Source organism: Myotis nattereri, assembly GCF_964212035.1.
Source record: "Myotis nattereri genome assembly, chromosome: 3".
Lineage (NCBI taxonomy): Eukaryota > Metazoa > Chordata > Mammalia > Chiroptera > Vespertilionidae > Myotis > Myotis nattereri.
In genome coordinates, this window is record NC_138077.1 from 106,052,500 (window position 1) to 106,071,765 (window position 19,266).

The following is a 19,266-nucleotide window of genomic DNA, read 5'->3' on the forward strand; positions in this document are numbered from 1 at the left end:
GCAAGCAATTTGTAAGAGAAAGCGTTCAGAGCAATGGTCATAAGGACATTGAAAAGGATGGAAGACAAATTCAACAACATGTGTAAGAACCAAGAGGAAGTGAATAAGAACCAAGAAGAAATGAAGAAAGACATAGCTGAAATAAAGAACACAATAGAAAGCATCAACATTAGACTTAGAAGAAGCTGAGAACTGCATCAGTGAGCTAGAAGACAAGGTAGGAAAAAATACCCAAGCAGAGCAGCAACTGGGGGGGGGGAGGGGGAGAACAGGAGGAGAACTTAAAGGAGCTTTGGGACAACATGATGAAACAACATCCTCATAATAGGGGTGTCAAAAGGAGAGGAAACTGTGCAAGGAATAGAAAACCTGTTTGAAGAAATAATGACAGAAAACTTCCCTGATATTGGGAAGAATAAAAACTCACAAAAGTCCAAGAAGCTCACAGAGTTCCAAACAAGATGACCCCAAAAGACCAACACCAAGACACATTATAATTAAATTGGCAAACATCAATGACAAAGTAAGAATCTTAAAGGCTGCCAGAGAGAGACAGAAAGTTACCTACAAGAGATCTCCCATCAGACTATCAACTGATTTCTCAACAGAAACACATCAGGCCAGAAGGGAATGGAATGAAATATACAAAGTCATGCAAAGGAAGGGTCTGAATCCAAGATTGCTATACCCAGCAAGGCTATCATTCAAAATTGAAGGTGAAATCAGGAGCTTCACAGACAAAAATGGACTAAGGAAGTTTATTACCACCAAACCAGCCATGCAAGAAATGCTAAAGGGTCTGCTATAAAAAGAAGAAATAGGAAGGGAAGAAGGAACACAGGCATAAAGAATAAAAATTGCAACAAACAAGTACCTATCAATAATAACTTTAATTGTAAATGGATTAAATGCTCCAATCAAAAGACATAGGGTAGCTGAATGGATAAGAAAACCTGACCCATATATCTGCTGCCTACAGGAAACCCACCTCAGAACAAAGGACTCACACAGTCTGATAGTGAAGAAATGGGAAAAAAATTTTCAGGCAAATGGAATTGAAAAAAAAAGTTGGGGTAGCAATACTTATATCTGACAAATGAGACCTAAAAGTACAGGCCATAACAAGAGATAAGGAAGGCCACTCATAATACTAAAGGGAACAATTCAATAAGAAGATATAACTCTGGTAAACATATATGCACGCAAAACAGGAACACCCAAATACATAAAAAACTTCTGGAAGATATCAAGGGAGAGATCAACAGCAATACAGTCATAGTAGGGGACTTTACTATGCCACTAACACCACTGGATAAAACCTCTAAACAAAAAATCAGCAAAGAAACATCAATCCTAAATGACTCACTAGACCAGATGGGATCATTGATATCTTCAGAACATTTCACCCCAAAACCACAGAATATACATTCTTCTCAAGCGCACAGAGGTCATTTTCAAAGACAGACCACATATTGGGACACAGGCAAAGTCTCTTCAAATTCAAGAAGATAGAAATCATATCAAGCATCTTCTCAGATCACAATGGCATAAAATTAGAAATCAACCACAACAAAAACCATGAAAAAAATCAAACACCTGGAGGCTAAATAGCATGGTATTAAACAATGACTGGGTTACCAAAGAGATCAAAGAAGATATAAAAAGCATCCCAGTAACAAACGACAGTGAAAACACACAATCCAAAATCTATGGGACACAGTGAAAGCAGTCTTGAGAGGGAAGTTCATAGCTCTACAGGCCTACCTCAAAAAAACAAGAGAAAATGGTAATAAATTATCTAACCCTAGAAAGAGAGCAATAAGAAAAGCCCAACGTAAGCAGAAGGAAGAAAATAATAAAGATCAGAGCAGAAATAAATGACATAGAGACCAAACAAAACAACACAAAAGACCAACAAAACCAAGAGCTGGTTCTTTGAAAGGATAAATTAGATTGATGAACCGTTAGCCAGGCTAACCAAAAAGCAAAGAGAGAGGACCCCGATAAACAAAATCAGAAATGAAAGAGGTGAAGTAACAACCGATCCCACAGAAATGCAAAGGATTATTTAAAAATATTTTGAACATCTCTACTCCAACAAACTAGACAATGTAGATGAAATGGACATATTCTTAGAAAAAGCTCCCAAAACTCAATCAGGACGAATCAAAAAACCTGAATAGGCCAATAACTACTGAAGAAATTGAAGCAGTAATAAAAAATCTTCCAGCAGGAGCTGGAGAGGAGGACAAAATGGCGGCAGAATAGACTGACGTGTCCCGAGCCTTGTCCCGGAGCAGATAGAATGAACAGCTGAATCGAGTAACATCTACCCCGAATTGGTGAAGAAGACACAGCTGGTGGGACAATTCGCAGCTGGGAAGGGCAGAGGACACCTGGAGAAAGGTAAAATCAAGGATCTGGGCTGGAGAGAACTGCTGGACTTCTGAGCCCAGGGGGTCAGAGGGAAACCACATGGCACCGAGCCGCGTCCCTTGAAACAGGCACAGCGTTTGACTGTGGAAAGGAGGTCCGCAGGACTGCTGGTGACAAGGGATTCTAGATCTGGGTCCACAGTCACGAAAGATTGAGCACAGAGCGGGCAGCCTAGAGGGCTGCCCAGACCCCGCAGTGCTGACAGGAGAGGGGCTCGCAGAGGTGCAGCTCTTTCCCCTCTCTGTGGCCTTTCCTTTTCTTTGCTGAACCTAGTTCATAGGAGCTTTCAGATACGAACACCCTCCTGTGGCTGAGTTGCAGGAGAAGGTACGAATTTGTGGAGTCTGGGGAGAGGCTGGCGCTGAGTCATACGTGGCACGGGACCTGGGGAGCATTTTCTCCTTAAGAGATAGCCCCTCCCTCCAGTCTCCAGGCAACCAATACAGCCACACTCAGAATACACCCTGAATGGTACAAAGGATTAAAAAAAAAATCTGCATAGTCCCTGAGAGTCCACAGGGACTGGCCTTAAAGAGAGGCCTTCAGTCCCAGCAACAGGAAACTGAGAAGCGACAGACAGTATTGAAGACTGGGATATTAAGCCAGCCAAAGGAACGACACTTCACTTTTTCATTTTTATTTATTTTTATTTTATTATTATTTTGTTATCTCTTTCTTCTTTTTTTCACTGGTTTATTTATTTATTTATTTATTTAATTAAATCTTTATTGTTCAGATTATTACATTTGTTCCTCTTTTTTCCCCCATAACTCCCCTCCTCCCAGTTCCTGCCCCACCCTCCGCCCTCACTCCCCACCCACTGTCCTCATCCATAGGTGCACGATTTTTGTCCAGTCTCTTCCCGCATCTCCCACACCCCTTTCCCCCCCAAGAATGGTCAGTCCATTCCCTTTCTATGTCCCTGATTCTATTATAATCACCAGTTCATTCTGTTCATCAGATTATTTATTCACTTGATTCTTAGATTCACTTGTTGATAGATGCATATTTATTGTTCATAATTTGTATCTTTACCTTTCTCTTCTTCTTCCTCTTCTTGAAGGATACCTTTCAGCATTTCATATAATACTGGTTTGGTGGTGATGAACTCCTTTAGCTTTTCCTTATCTGTGAAGCTCTTTATCTGACCTTCAATTCTGAATGATACCTTTGCTGGATAAAGTAATCTTGGTTGTAGGTTCTTGGTATTCATCACTTTGAATATTTCTTGCCACTCCCTTCTGGCCTGCAAAGTTTCTGTTGAGAAATCAGCTGACAGTCGTATGGGTATTCCCTTGTAGGTAACTGAGTTTCTTTCTCTTGCTGTTTTTAAGATTCTCTCTTTATCTTTTGCTCTTGGCATTTTAATGATGATGTGTCTTGGTGTGGTCCTCTTTGGATTCCTTTTGTTTGGGGTTCTCCGCGCTTCTTGGACCTGTAAGTCCATTTCTTTCACCAGGTGGGGGAAGTTTTCTGTCATTATTTCTTCAAATAGGTTTTCAATATCTTGCTCTCTCTCATCTTCTGGCACCCCTATAATTCTGATGTTGGTACGCTTGAAGCTGTCCCAGAGGCTCCTTACACTATCCTCGCATTTTTGGATTCTTTTTTCATTCCGCCCCTCCGGTTGGGTGTTTTTTGCTTCCTCACATTTCAAATCATTGACTTGATTCTTGCGCTCCTCTGGTCTGCTGTCGGGAGTCTGTATAATATTCGTTATTTCAGTCCATGTATGCTTAATTTCTAGGTGGTTCCCCAATATAACATCGAGGGTCTCATTAGTTTTCTTGTAGATCTCATTAAGTTTATCGGCGGCTTCTAAACAGTTCTTGAGAGACCTTAAAAGTGTGGTTCTGAACTCTATATCTTCCATTGACAATTTTGTCCTGTTTCTTCGTCTCCGCATTTTGTTATGCTTCCTTGGTGCACCCCCTAGTGGTCTTTGTGCGCAATCTTATAGTTAAACCTTGATTGTTGTAGCTAATACCAGGGAGGGTTTGACCTCCAGGCGAAGTGGCTATGAGAATCAGCTGTGTCTGCAGTGAGAGAACTTCTGTCCTCTAGGGAGGTGCTAATCTGGCGTTTGCCTGAGGCTATCCGGCAAATGCCTCTGTGCAGGGCTTGGGCAGGGCGGGTTGCACAGGATCAACAGGGTGGGCCGGAGAGAGTAGTTATGGCCACTCTCAGTCCCGTCCCCAGGGGCTCTGCCTCTCTGAGTCCCAGAACCCGCTGCAAACCTCGGAGAGAAAGCTGCACTCGCTCTGACCGAAGCCAGACAGTCCCGCTTCTCCCGTTTGAGTCTGGGTCCCTAAAGACTCGCCCGTATCTGGAGCTCAGAGTCTGCAACTCCCTCCCGATTGAAAACGCCAACCGCGCCCTCCGTCGCCAGCCCGCTCCGCGCACTCAGCACCTCAGAATTTGACTTCAGCACTGCGCCTCCTCTGAGTGTCCGTATGCATTTCTCTTTCCTCCTAGTTGTAGGACTTCCACTCAGCCAGCGTTCCTGTGGTTCTGGGTGATGTCCGTTCGGTTTTTTAGTTTCACTTTTGAAGTAGTTGTTCAAGGCAGCAAACTCCGGCGTTAACCTATGCCGCCATCTTGGTTCTCCAGGAGACACGTCTTTCATTGGTTTATTTATTTTCTATTTCTTTTCACATTATTTTCCATCATTCTAATTTATTTTATTTGTTATTTTTATACCATTTTTAACACATTGTATGCGGGAAACGTATTTATACCTTTTACGTATTTATACGTTCTACCAGTGTAGTAGAGCGCGAGACACGTATTAATACATTTTTTATAAACTAGCGGTAGAATGCGGGTAACGTATAAATACGTAAACTAAAGTTATCGTAATTTTACTGAACATTGCCATTTGCACAAAAAATTAGCAAAAATGGCCCGTGCCACCTGTTAGCGCGCGATAAAAACTACCCGCAAACAATGTGTTAATCAATTTTTTTGTAAATTTATTATTATTATTTTCTTCTCTTTCTCTTTCTTCTTATCCACTCATCCCCTTCCTACTTCCTCTATACTGAACTGAGGTCCTCCCCATATTCATCTAATTCTTAACCTTATGTTCTGTATATAATCTCAGTCTCTACAGATTTTACCCCACCCTCTTTGCTGGGTGTCCAGTGTTTGAGTTTTTTTTGGTTTATCTGTTTGTTCTGTGGTGTTTTCTCACCATATGTATATATTCTTTTTCTTCATTTTTCTTTACTTTCTTATCTTTTTTCTCTCTTCGATACCATCTGTGCTCTTTTCTCTCTCCTAATTCTCTTTTCACAGGTGGTCACTTATATTGGGGTTATCGGTGTCATGAGTACATTCGTGTTTTGTTCCCTTTGTGTTGTGTCTTGTCGAGGTGAATTTTATCCTGTCCAGCCAATGTGCTAGCGAGCGAGCCACATAACCAGACACCTGGAGAGGAAACTCCATCCACAAATGCGTCAATAACACCCCAGACCCAACTACAGAGGCAGGAAGAAGGTGGCAGTGAGGGAAAGAGTGACTGAGGGAGCAAAAGAGGAGTGCGTGATCGTATGAGGGGTGTGTGTGTGTGTGTGTGAGGCACAGTTAGATCTCGCAGGACCTTTGGGGACAGGCTAACCGGGATCGCCTACTGAGGCAGCCTCTGCTACCATTGCAAACAGTACTGGGAGGCAGGCTCTTCCTCAGAAGCCTTGCCTTTTTGAAGGGGAGAGCTGCTGTAACTGGGAGTCCAGCCTCACCCCCACCCAGGGTGCCCTCAGATAACACCTGGGACTCTACAGCACCCCTGCCAGGGACCTGCTACCTCGGATGTGGTCCCATGGTCACCGAGTCTCCAGCCAACCCAGGCACAGGCTCCTATGAGTTCCAAAGTGCGCTCCCCTCAGACTGACCCAATGCTTTAGCCTAGGGCACAGTGACCACATGAGCAGCAGACATGTGAGCAGCCCACCCCATGGCGAAAAGCAGCAGCCTCACATGACCTACCCCTGTTCAAGGAGCAGCAACTGTGTGAGTGGCCTGCTCTCCCATCCAAGAAGCAGCAACCACACGAGCAGCCCGCCCCCGCCCTAAAAGCAGAAGCCGCACAAGCAACCTGCCCACGTCTGAGGAGCAGCAGCCTCGCGCAGCCCACCCCTATCCGAGGAATAGCAGCTATGCGCAGTCTGCACCCTGCACCTGTCCGAGGAACAGCAGCCACATGAGCAGCCTGCCCCTATCCGAGGAGCAGCAGCTGTGTGAGCAGTCTGCCCTAGTCCAAGGAGCAGCAGCTCCACGAGCAGCCTGCCCTGATTCGAGGAGCAGAAGCCACCTGAGCAGCCCACCCCAGTCCAAGGAGCAGCAGCCACACAAGCAGACTGCCCACGTCCAAGGAGCAGCAGCTGGGTGAGCGGCCCAGCCCTGTCCAAGGAGCAGCAGCCACACGTGCAGCTCACTCCCGTCCGAGGAGCAGAAGCCGCGCAAGTAGCCCATACCCCATCAAAGGAGCAGCAGCCACGCGAGCAGCCCGCCCCTGTACGAGGAGCAGCAGCCCTGAGAGCAACCTGCCCCTGTCCAAGGAGCAGCAGCCTCACGAGCAGACTCCCCCGTCTGAGAAGCAGCAGCCATGCGCAGCCCTCCCCCATCCAAGGAGCAGCAGCCTCGTGAGCAGCCCACCCATGTCCGAGGAATAGCAGATGTGCGAGCAGCCTCTCCCCAACAGCCAGAAGAGCCACCACTGCTGCAAACAGCACCCACCAGGGAAGGCGCTGACAACTGAGGAGCAGCCGCTGCTGCGACTGCCTGAGGAACAACCACAGCACGAGGAACCACTGCCACCCAAGGAGCAGCCCCTGCACAACTCAACATATAGCTCTATTGGTGATAACAAAAATGGGTAGACAAAGAAACCCCCAAAGGAAAGAAAAGGAGGAATCACCAGAAAAGCAGCTAAGGGTCATACAGTTCATAAACCGGATGGATGAAAAAATCAGCAACTTATGTAAGAATCAAGTAGAAATTAAGAGTGATATAGCTGCAATAAAAAACACCATGGAAAGTATCAACAGTAGACTAGGAGAAGCAGAGGACCGAATTAGCAAATTAGAAGACAGGGAAGCAAAACCACACAAACTGAACTGCAATTAGAGAAAAAACATTAAAAGACAGGAGGAGAGCCTAAGGGAGCTATGGGACAACATGACATGAAGCAACATTAGAATCATAGGGGTGCCAGAACAATAGGAGGAGGAACAAGGGTTAGAAAACCTATTTGAAGAAATAATGTCAGAAAACTTCCCTGATGTGGGGAAGAAAAAAGCCAACACTAGCACAGAGAGTCCCAAACAAGACGAACCCGAAAAGATCCACACCAAGACACATCATAATTACCATGGCAAATGTTCAGGACAAAGAGAGAATCTTAAAGGCTGCAAAAGAGAGACAGAAAGTTATGTACAAGGGATCTCCCATTAGATTATCAAATGATTTCTTAACAGAAATACGTCAGGCCAGAAAGGAATGGAAGAAATTTTCAAAAAGATGCAAATAAAGGCACTGAATCCAAGAATACTCTATCCAGCAAGGCTATCAATCAAAATTGAAGGAGAAATAAGGAGCTTCATAGACAAAAAAAAGGCTAAGGCAGTTTATCACTACCAAGCCAGCAATGCAAGAAATGCTAAAGGGACAGATGTAAAAAGAAGAAATAAAAAGGTAAGAAGGAACACAGGCACAAAAAATAAAAATGGCTACAAATAAGTACCTGTCAATAACTTTAAACGTAAACGGACTAAATGCTCCAATCAAAAGACATCGAGTGGCTGCATGGATAAAAAAACATGACCCATATATATGCTGTCTATAAGAGACCCACCTCAGAAAAAGGGACTCACACAGACTGAAAGTGAAGGGATGAAAAAATATCTTTCAGGCCAATGGAAATGAAAAAAAAAAAAGTTGGGGTAGCAATACTTATATCTGACAAAATAGACCTCAAAGTGAAGGCCATAACAAGAGTTAAGGACAGCCACTTCATAATACTAAAGGGATCGATGCAACAAGAGGATATAATCCTGATAAACATATATGCACCCAATGCAGGAGCATCCAAATACATAAAAAAAAAACTCCTGGAAGATATCAAGGGAGAGATCAACAACAATACAATCACAATAGGGGACTTTAATACACCACTAACATTACTGGATAAATCCTCTAGACAAAAACTCAGCAAAGAAACAGCAATCCTAAATGACTCACTAGATCAGATAGACTTAATTGACATCTTTAGAACATTTCACGCCAAAGCCATGGAATATACATTCTTCTCAAGTGCACATGGGACATTTTCAAAAATAGCCCACACATTGGGTCACAAGCAAAGTCTCTTCAAATTCAAGAAGATTGAATTCATATCAAGCAAAAAGAAAGGACCCAAATAAACAAAATCAGAAATGAAAGAGGTGAAATAACAACAGACCCCACAGAAATACAAAGGATTGTTAAAAAATACTATGAACAACTCTATTCCAACAAACTAGACAACCTGGAGGAAATGGACATATTCCTAGAAAAATACAACCTTTCAAAACTCAATCAGGAAGAATCTAAAAATATCAAGGACGATAACTATGGAAGAAATAGAAGCAGTCATCAAAAAGCATCCAGCAAACAAAAGCCTGGGGCCAGGTGGCTTCACAGGGGAGTTTTACCAAACATTCAAGGAAGAACTAAATCCTATCCTCCTCAGACTATTCCAAAAAATTCAAGAGGAAGGAACACTTCCAAGCTCATTCTATGAAGCCAGCATCAACCTAACACCAAAACCAGATAAAGACAGCACAATGAAAGAGAATTACAGGCCAATATCCCTCATGAACAGAGATGCCAAAATCCTCAACAAATCTTAGCAAATCGGATCCAGCAGTACATCAGAAAGATCATGCACCATGACCAAGTAGGATTTATCCCAGGGATGCAAGGATGGTACAATATCCGCAAATCAATAAACGTGATACATCACATAAACAAACTGAGAGATAAAAATCACATAGTCAGCCAAAACCAGTTTGGCTCAGAAGATAGAGCATCGGCCTGTGGACTGAAAGGTCCCAGGTTCGATTCCGGTCAAAGGCATGTACCTGGGTTGCAGGCACATCCCCAGTGGGGGGTGTTGCAGGTGGCAGCTGATCGATGTTTCTCTCTCATCGATGTTTCTAACTCTCTATCGCTCTCCCTTTCTCTATGTAAAAAATCAATTAAATGTATTTAAAAAAAAATCACATAGTCATATCAATTGATGCAGAAAAAGCATGTGACAAAATCCAACACCCTTTGTTGATAAAAACTCTCAGCAAGGTGGGAATAGAAGGATCATACCTCAATATAATAAAAGCCATATATGACAGACCTACAGCCAACATCATACTCAATGGGTAAAACTTAAACCATTTCCCCTAAGAACAGGAACAAGACAGGGATGCCCACTCCCACCACTCCTGTTCGACATAGTACTGTAAGTACTAGCCATTACGATTAGACAAGAAGAAATAAAAGGCATCCAAATTGGAAATGAAGAAGTAAAACTGTCCTTATTCGCAGATGACATGATACTGTACATAGAAAACCCTAAAGACTACATCAAAAAATTATTAGACTTAATAAATGAATTCGGCAATGTAGCAGGATATAAAATTAATGCCAAGAAATCTATGGCATTTCAATACATCAACAGTAAACTGACAGAAAGAGAGACTAAAAAAGCAATCCCATTTACCAACACACCAAATAATTAAGATACCTAGGAATAAACTTAACTAAGGAGGAAAAAGACCTCTACTCAGAAAACTACAGGACACTGAAAAAAGACATAGAGGAAGACATAAACAGATAGAAAAACATACCGTGTTCATGGACTGGTAGAATCAACATCATTAAAATGTCCATACTACCCAAAGCAATCTATACATTCAATGCACTCCCGATTAAAATACCAACGGCATATTTCACAGACCTAGAACAAACTTTCCCAAAATTCGTCTGGAATAAAAAAAGACCCGGAATACCTGCAGCGATCCTGAGAAAGAAGATCAAAGTAGGTGGGATCTCAATACCATATATCAAGCTGTATTACAAAGCCACTGTTCTCAAAACTGCCTGGTACTGGCACAAGAACAGACATAGATCAACAGAATAGAATAGAGAACCCAGAAATTGACCCAAACCACTATGCTCAATTAATATTTGACAAAGGAGGCAAGAACATACAATGGTGTCAAGACAGTCTCTTCAATAAATGGTGTTGGGAAAATTGGACAGATACATGCAAAAAAATGAAACTAGACCATCAACTTACACCATACACAATAATAAACTCAAAATGGATAAAGGACTTAAACATAAGACAGGAAACCATAAAAATACCAAAGGAATCACAGGCAGCAAAATCTCAGACAGATGTCGAAGCAATTTCTTCACTGATACCCCTCCCAGGGCAATGGAAACTAAAGAGAAAATAAAGAAATGGGACTACACCAAAATAAAAAGCTTTTGCATAGTAAAAGACCATCAACAAAACAACAAGAAAGCCCACTGCATGGGAGAACATATCTGCCAATGTTATCACCAATAAGGGTTTAATCTCCAACATTTACAGGGAACTCATACAACTTAACAAAAGGAAGATAAACAACCCAATCAAAAAATGGGCAACAGACCTAAATAGATACTTTCCTTTGTTTTTTATTTTTTGTTGTTGATACTTTTCGAAAGAAGACATAAGGTAGGTCAAGAGACATATGAAAACATGCTCAAAGTCACTAATCATCTGAGAGATGCAAATTAAAACGACAATGCAATAACATCTCACACCTGTCAGAATGGCTATCAACAAATCAACAAAGGACAAGTGTGGTGAGGATGTGGAGAAAAAAGAACCCTCGTGCATTGTTGGTGGGAATGCAGACTGGTGCAGCCACTGTGGAGAACAGTATAGAGTTTCCTCAAAAAACTAAAAATGGAACTCCCATTTGACCCAGTGATCCCACTTCTAGGAATATATCCCAAGAAACTAGAAACACCAAACAGAAAAGATATATGCACCCCTATGTTCATAGCAGCACAATTCACCATAGCTAAGATTTGCAAACAGCCTAAGTGCCATCAGTAGATGAATGGATTAGAAAACTGTGGCACATCTACATAATGGAATACTATGCTGAGGTAAAGAAGGAACTTTTACCATTTGCAACAGCATGGATGGAACTGGAGAGCATTATGTTAACTGAAATTATGTTTGTTAGAGAAAGATAAATATCACATAATCTCACTCATATGTGGGATATAATGATCAACAGAAACTGATGAACAAAAATAGATCCAGAGACAAACGGCAGGGGAGGAGGAAGGGGAACTAGAGATCAACCAAAGGAATATATAATACTTTACAAATGTCAAATGTGCAAGATTACAAGTTGTTTTTTCTCTCAGAAGCTTTTACGCTTAGACCACTCTGAACTCTCTAAATGATCACTTAACCAAGTCAACCTGTTTATTCCTTTTGGTGGAACAAGTACAGGCACAAGCAATTTAAAAATCATCAAAAACTTATGTTAAAAATAAAAACCAATTTTAGATTTGAAACTCATTATGTTTCTTATCTCTCCAAAAATTTCTTACCTGATTAAGTTTTCCCTACCACTAAGTTCACAGTATAGAAGACATCAAATAGAAGTGTAACTATTCTGTTTTAAACAGTGAAAACAGAACACAGAAGCGTCAACCAAAGATTAGTGCTATCAAATTGCAATTCTATTTTAAGGTAGATCAGTACATGTCTATATATTATGAATGTGATTTAAGGTAAGAAATATATTGTTAATTTCTCTTGAATTGAAATAACAGAAAATAATCCTATATAATAAAAGAGTAATATGCAAATTGACCCTAATGGTGGAACGACTGGGAATAACCGGTGGCTATGATGCACACTGACCACCAGGGGGCAGACGCTCAATGTAGAAGCTGCCCTCTGGTGGTCAGTGCGCTCCCACAGGGGGAGCTCCGCTCAGCCAGAAGTTGGGCTGACGCCTGCGAGCGCAGCGGTGGTGGCGGGAGCCTCACCCACCTCCTCTGCGGCACTAAGGATGTCCAACTAACAGCTTAGGCCGGCCTAAGCTGGCAGGTGGACATCCCCCGAGGGGTCCCGGACTGCAAAAGGGCACAGGCCAGGCTGAGGGACTCCCCCGAGTACACGAATTTTCGTGCACTGGGCCTCTAGTCTTTGGATAAAAATGCAGCACTGAAAGGTCAAAAAAGAAAAATATGTATTAAGAAACATCATTTAGGCTAGCATTAGAGGCCTTGTCTTTCTCTTTAACTACACAGAAAAACATGTCCTTTAACATTTTATCTAAAATACCAGACATTTATTGAAACTATTTTATAGTTCATTTTCTTTTAAAAGTTCTGAGGTCAATTATAAAGGATATTATGGACATCATTAAAACCTATTTTCTCTCTCTAGAAAAAGAACAGCCGAAACCGGTTTGGCTCAGTAGATAAGAGTGTCAGCCTGCGGACTGAAAGGTCCCAAGTTCGATTCTGGTCAAGGGCATGTACCTGGGTTGCGGGCACATCCCCAGTAGGAGATGTGCAGGAGGCAGCTGATCGATGTTTCTCTCTCATCGATGTTTCTAACTCTCTATCTCTCTCCCTTCCTCTCTGTAAAAAATCAATAAAATATATTTTAAAAAAAAAAAAAAAGAACACCATAGAAAAGTCATCTGGTCATTCAGAGTTTTGATTTACAAAACATAGAGTAGCCCTAGCTGGTTTGGCTCAGTGGATAGAGCATCAGCCTGTGGACTGAAGGGTCCCAGGTTAGATTCTGGTCAAGAGCACATGCCTGGGTTGCAGGCTTGATCCCCAATAGGAGGTGTGCAGAAGACAGCCAATCAATGATTCTCTCTCATCATTGATGTTTTCATCTCTCTCTCCCTCTCCCTTCCTTTCTGAAATCAATAAAAATATGTTTTTAAAAATTAAAAAATAAAATTAAAAAACATAGAGTAAAACACAGACAAAATACACCCATAACAATTCAGTGCAGAAACTTTGGCAGGACTCTCTTGGGAGGGGGATGCTCACAGAAGCCTCCTTGGTGCCTCTCTTCTCTCTGGAATGGCCTCAGGGTCTGCCTTGGTCAGAAGTATGATGTGGTTTTTAAAGTGACAGATGGCTTTCAAGCCTATGAAAAGCTGTATTCTTAAAGCACAGACATCCATACTGACAGGTGGGCAAGCCTAGTAAAGGAAAAAATCACAAATTTAACCAAGGAAAAAACATACATGAACTTTAATCTTCAAAAATCCATCTATTTAGTTGATAAAGTCTCTTCTGTTCTACTCCCTTAAAAAAAAACTCCTTAAATTCCTATTCTTATCAGAGCAAGGAGGTTATTCTATCTAAACTTATATAACCAACTATCTACTTCATATGTGCCTGTCAAAGAGCTACCCTTTCTGAATGAATTCAGAGAGTGGGTGTGCCCGAGGCCCTCACAGCAGTAGGGACTCCCCATGACTCTGGAAGTGCAGCCACCCAGGGAAATCCCACTAATAGCATGCTGGCTTGGGAGTATGCCCAAACAGAGCTCCTAGGCAAAATGAGATACTACAAAAAGGCATTCCACTGCACAGAGAGTAAATAAAATGGTTTCTTAGTAGGTGGGTGTATAGGATGAAAATGCTTGTATATTCAGATGGCCCCTGACTCTTAGGTCCTTAAGTGGGAACACTGCCTAGAATGCCTGACAGGTTGGGTGTGTCAGGTAAACTGGAGGAAATCTGGATTGGGAGCCAGGCGCCTGTCCCTATAAGGGAACATTAATTCAACTAGAATGGATGAGAAAGATAACGGAAGAACTCTTTCAGGGAGCTCACAAAACATTCATGTTATAGCAAGGTTCATCCATGTTAAGGCTGCCAGACCCATGCCTCCTCCTGCATTCACACTGTTTGATTCTGAGGTCATCTTCCTTGTCCATTTGTACAACATGCTTGGGGAAACACCTCCGTCTATGTTTTCATCCCTAAGAATAGTAAGGTGGCCCTGGCTAGTGGCCGAAGAGCTGGAATCTGAGAGGAATGGGGAAAAAAGATATGTGCCCTTTGGGCCAAACTATGAGACTGTGAAATCTTTCTCAGACCTCGAAGCTACCAAAGCCTGAGTCGGCAAGTGGGCTAAATGCGTGCTCACTCAGGTGGCATCTGGGATTTCAGAATGGTGGGGGTGCAGGGAAGGGGGAGCCATGAGGTGTGTACGCTCATGAGGACGGGTCTCAAGTGCAGCTGCCCCAACCAGCTACCGGTCTCTCTTCTTTTCTCCCTTTCTCTCTTGGGTTCCTTCTCTCTGGTTTTATGGGACTGAGAAGACCTGAAGTTATTATTTATTTTCTTTATTTTCCCTTCTTTTTCTTAAGAGTTTTATTGACATATAATTCACATACTATATAATTCACCCATTTAAAGCATACAACTGAGTGGGTTTTAGTATAATAGTGTTTAGCAAACAGATATGTGCAACCAACACCACAGTCAATTTTAGAACATTTTCATCATCTCAAAAAGAAACTATGTACCGTTTTGCTATTGTCCCCCTCTCTCATCCATCCCAATCCTAAGCAACAACTAATCTACTCTTTGTCTCTATTGGTATGCCTATTCTGGACTTTTATATAAATGAAATCATGTAATTATGTGTGTGGTCTTTGGTAACTGGTTTCTTTCAGGATTCCTCCATGTTATAGTGCTGAAAGGGTCATCTATGTTATAGCAAGGTTCATCCATGTTATGGCACTTCCATGTGTCAGTTTCCATGTGTTTACCCATATGTCAGTGTGCTTCATTTCTTTTTATGACCAAGTAATATTCCGTTATATGGATATATCACATTTTGTTTACCTGTGCATCAGCTGATAAACATTTGGGTTGCTTCCACCTTTTAGTTATTATGAATAATGTTGCTATAGACATTTGTATATAATGTGTGGGCATTTTGTGTAGATGTATTTTTTTCATCTCTCTTGGGCATATACCTAGAAGTTGAATCACTGGGTAACAGGGTAACTCAATGTTTAACTGTTTGAGGAAATATCAGACTTATTCCAAGATGGCCACACCATGTTATATTCCCTCAAGCAATGTATGAGGGTTCCAATTTCTTAGCGTCCTCACCAACATTTGTTATTACCTGACATTTTTATTGTAGATTTGATCCTACCTTAATCTATTATATACCCCTCACTCTACCATCACTACCTATGTAAGCCTATGTCTTTCTGAGTTTTTTCCTTTTTCCTTAAAGGCATGGTGTGGGGAGAAGAAAGGGGCAAAGAATCTGTCAGCTTTCAATTTTTACTAGGAAAATAACCTTTATTTTAAAAATAATCTATTTAAAAGCCCATGTGTATATCTTAACCACAGACAGAAAGACAAGGAAAAGATGTGATTCTGGCATCCCAAGAGGCTTAAGGTAGGCAGCAAGCCTGGTCAGCAACAAAAAAGCTACAGGTTGGGCCACAACAAAAAAAGAGTTACTGAGAACTCAAATCACAACAGTGATAACAGGAGAGTGCCTCAGACACATTAGCACTTCACAGTGCTGGCTTCTTAACATAACAATCGTTACTGAGCACTTAGTTTTCCAAGAAAAGGTGTTCCAGATGCCTTTTATGATAGACATAAACTAATCTGTAAACTACAGGCCATTATGCTTTTGGGGTTTCCTGCAGCCTATATCTTCACAACAAACATCCATTCAAGCAGCTTATACGTCAGAGGTGATATACCATACGATGAATATCATAAAAATGATCAGTATATTTTTGAGAACAGAAATTCAACATCAGAAAACATAGAATTTCATCATAGATGACCTATGTTTATTTTGTAGTCAAGAGCTTTGCACAGACTAAGCATACTAAAAATGAGGTTATTGATCTAATATATCTATTAACTCCTAGATTTAGTCTACAGAAATACAAAAGATTGTTGAAGGCTTGTAAAATAACAAAAGAATTATAGGCATATCTGATAACAATATAAAGAAATTATTTTAATGTACTTTATTCAATTTTGTATTCTTGAATATACTAATTTCTAAACTGATGTGTTAATAGCTACATATAATTGCCACCAATATTTCTGTTAAAAAATAAAATTGTAGTATACTATAGTTGTGAAGTACTCTTCCTGAAGTTACACTATACATATTCTTTACCAAACTTTCAAAACTATGTACTAGACCTAAATTCTGAGTGAAATGTTTTCAAAATAATCTTAAATATTGTCAACTAAACCATGAATCAAAAATTGCTTACTATTTTACATTCAAAGGTTTTAATTCAATAAACAAGATCTTAAGACCTTTACTGTTCACCTTGCTTACAACCAAGAGCACATTTGCAAGTGTGAATTCGTTCCTTTTTTATCTAAGATTGCACTGTCATAATAATGCAGTTCTAACCTTCAGGGTGGAGTCCACGTATGGGTCCTCCTCACGAGCTGCTGCCGCACTGCACCGCACTGTGAAACACTGCAGGTTGTTACTGAGGAAGAGGAAAAAGGCCACTGAGCAAAATGAAGGCCAAAAATGTGTCCATAGCTGGGAGTATTTTGGAGGTGAACAGAACTATGGCCAAGGGGGAAGAAGACACAAGCATCTGTAAAATGCTGATGAGGTAGACTGCTTATCAAGCAGAGTCCTCAAAATCCCTATAGAGTATTTTTTAAAACATAACTGGTCCTCACCTTACTCCTATTGAATCATAATTTCTAGGGGCTGAATCCAGACACGTGTGTCTCCACAGAATTCTACATTTGGCTCTGTTGTGCACCCCTAGTCAAGAACCAGGGATCTAGGTCAAATAGCCTCACTAGGACCAGTCCAAGGTACAGAGAATTCAGTATCAAAGCCAAGATTAGAAGCCAAATTCTTGACTATTATCTCTATTCCACTCATCTCAGGATGAAATTGAGCTTGGATTATGCTGGACAACACGCTTAGATGATGCAAACACAAATCTAGTGGTAGAACAGAAAATCAGAGGCTGTCTGATAGAATCTTCAAGTATTATCAATCCAGCAGCTGTTTTAAAGATTAGGGCATGGGAGGTTCATGACTGGTCCAAGCCCTCCCTGTAGAATAGAGCAAAATTAGATCCCAGGTCTCCTCACTCCTCACACGCCTCTATCTCTTTCCACAACCCCAGGCTGCTTCTGTGGAAACAACATAGGGACCCATACAGTAAGTGCACAATAGATGCCTGGTGACTGACTGGTGGATAACTCAGCACTGCAATATTGACATTAAAAACAGTTAACTTAGAAATTGCTACAAAACCTATCTTGTAGTGAATTCACAGGAATGATTTTTAAAAAACAAATTAAAAAGTGGGAGAAGTGAAAATGAACTCTGATCTGGCCGGCATGGCTCAGTGTTTGAGCATCGACCTATGAACCTGGAGGTCACAGTTCAATTCCCAGTGAGGGTGCATGCCCGGGTTTGCAGGCTTGATCCCCAGTGTGGGGCATGCAGGAGACAGCTGATCAATCTCATCATTGATATTTCTGCCTCTCCCTTCCTCTGAAATCAATAAAAATATATTTTAAAAAAAGAAAATGAACTCTGTTAAAATAAAAAGGCAAAAGACTAAAGCAAATCTAACAATAATCTTGAAAGACTCTGCACAAGGTAGGGAAGGGGCATCAGTCAGGGCTCTCTCCATCTGTTTGTTGGGGCTCCACTTCAGCCTCAGCCCACTGCCATTTCTGTCTATTTCCACAAAGTTCTAGGACATGACCTCTAAAATCATGACAACAGCACTACCACTTAGAAATTTGGAGTAGAGAGCATTCTCAGGAATTAAAATGATTGGTAGGTACTTTGAGACAGTGAGGAACAAAACAGCACCTACAGTGGGGCCAGAATGACCAAAGGTCGAATAAAAGTAGTGGATTACTGTTAGGGTCTAGAGGTAAAAAGACTGGCTCCTCTGACTCCCCTCCACTTCAGCTGCTGGCTACTGTTGAAGCACAAAGGAGTACCGTAAAAAATTAAAGTGAACTGAAACGTGCTGCCTGGAAAGATGTGCAGGACATGCTGCTAATCATGCTGATCAGTGGATATATGATCCACTTCTGTGAAAAACAAATCATAGTAGTAGTATTTTTTTTTAAGTCAGAGGAACATGTTGATGTGGTTGACTCTGAGAAGTAGGGCTCATTTATGCATTGCTGTAAGGGTAACATTTTACATGATTTTATATTCTTAGATAAAATCTTATTTTCTATTGCTTTTTTCTTAGGGTATATAAACATACTGGTCTGCAAAAACACATGACTTACACTTAAAGTGGGGGGGGGGGGGCGGAGTTTAGAGGGTCCACTCAGTAAATTCTCTGTCCTGTAACATCTGTGCAATGAGATGGAGGAAAGATGGATACTCTCTGCATCAATATTTTGGGATACAAATTGATATTTTATTCCTTCTTTCTCCCTCTATTTTTTCCTTGGTTTCTGAGATGCTATAGTTTCCTAGGTTTCTCCACATCCTTGAAGATTCTGCTCTGACCACATCACTTTCTTTGGTCAAAACCTTAAAAAATCCTTAGTTTAATTTTCAAAGCCCTGAGTTACTTCACTACACAACACTTTGGAAATTGAAAAGACTAACTAGCTCCACAATGTTCACTTAAGAAACACACAATAGCATTTCTCCTTACACCAGACAGTGGGGGAAGAGGGGAGCACCCACACTAGGAGTGGGCATCAAATCCCCAGGTGGATCTTG

General features: G+C 41.3%; 1 protein-coding gene across 5 annotated transcripts in view; it reads right to left on the bottom strand.

The window, feature by feature from the left end:
• Window positions 1–19,266, bottom strand: part of HPS3 (HPS3 biogenesis of lysosomal organelles complex 2 subunit 1) — a 75,394-nt gene that overhangs the window by 26,663 nt on the left and 29,465 nt on the right. For all 5 annotated transcript variants that reach the window (XR_013995747.1, XR_013995748.1, XM_081087451.1 and 2 more), the window contains exons 6-7: window positions 16,942–17,023; window positions 13,564–13,718 (exon numbers count right to left, since the gene is read on the bottom strand). Coding sequence is in view for 3 of the 5 variants with exons in the window: in XM_081087451.1 (XP_080943577.1) it covers window positions 13,564–13,718; window positions 16,942–17,023 (237 nt within the window). In the remaining 2 variants the exon portion in view is untranslated. The remainder of the gene's footprint in view (window positions 1–13,563; window positions 13,719–16,941; window positions 17,024–19,266) is intronic.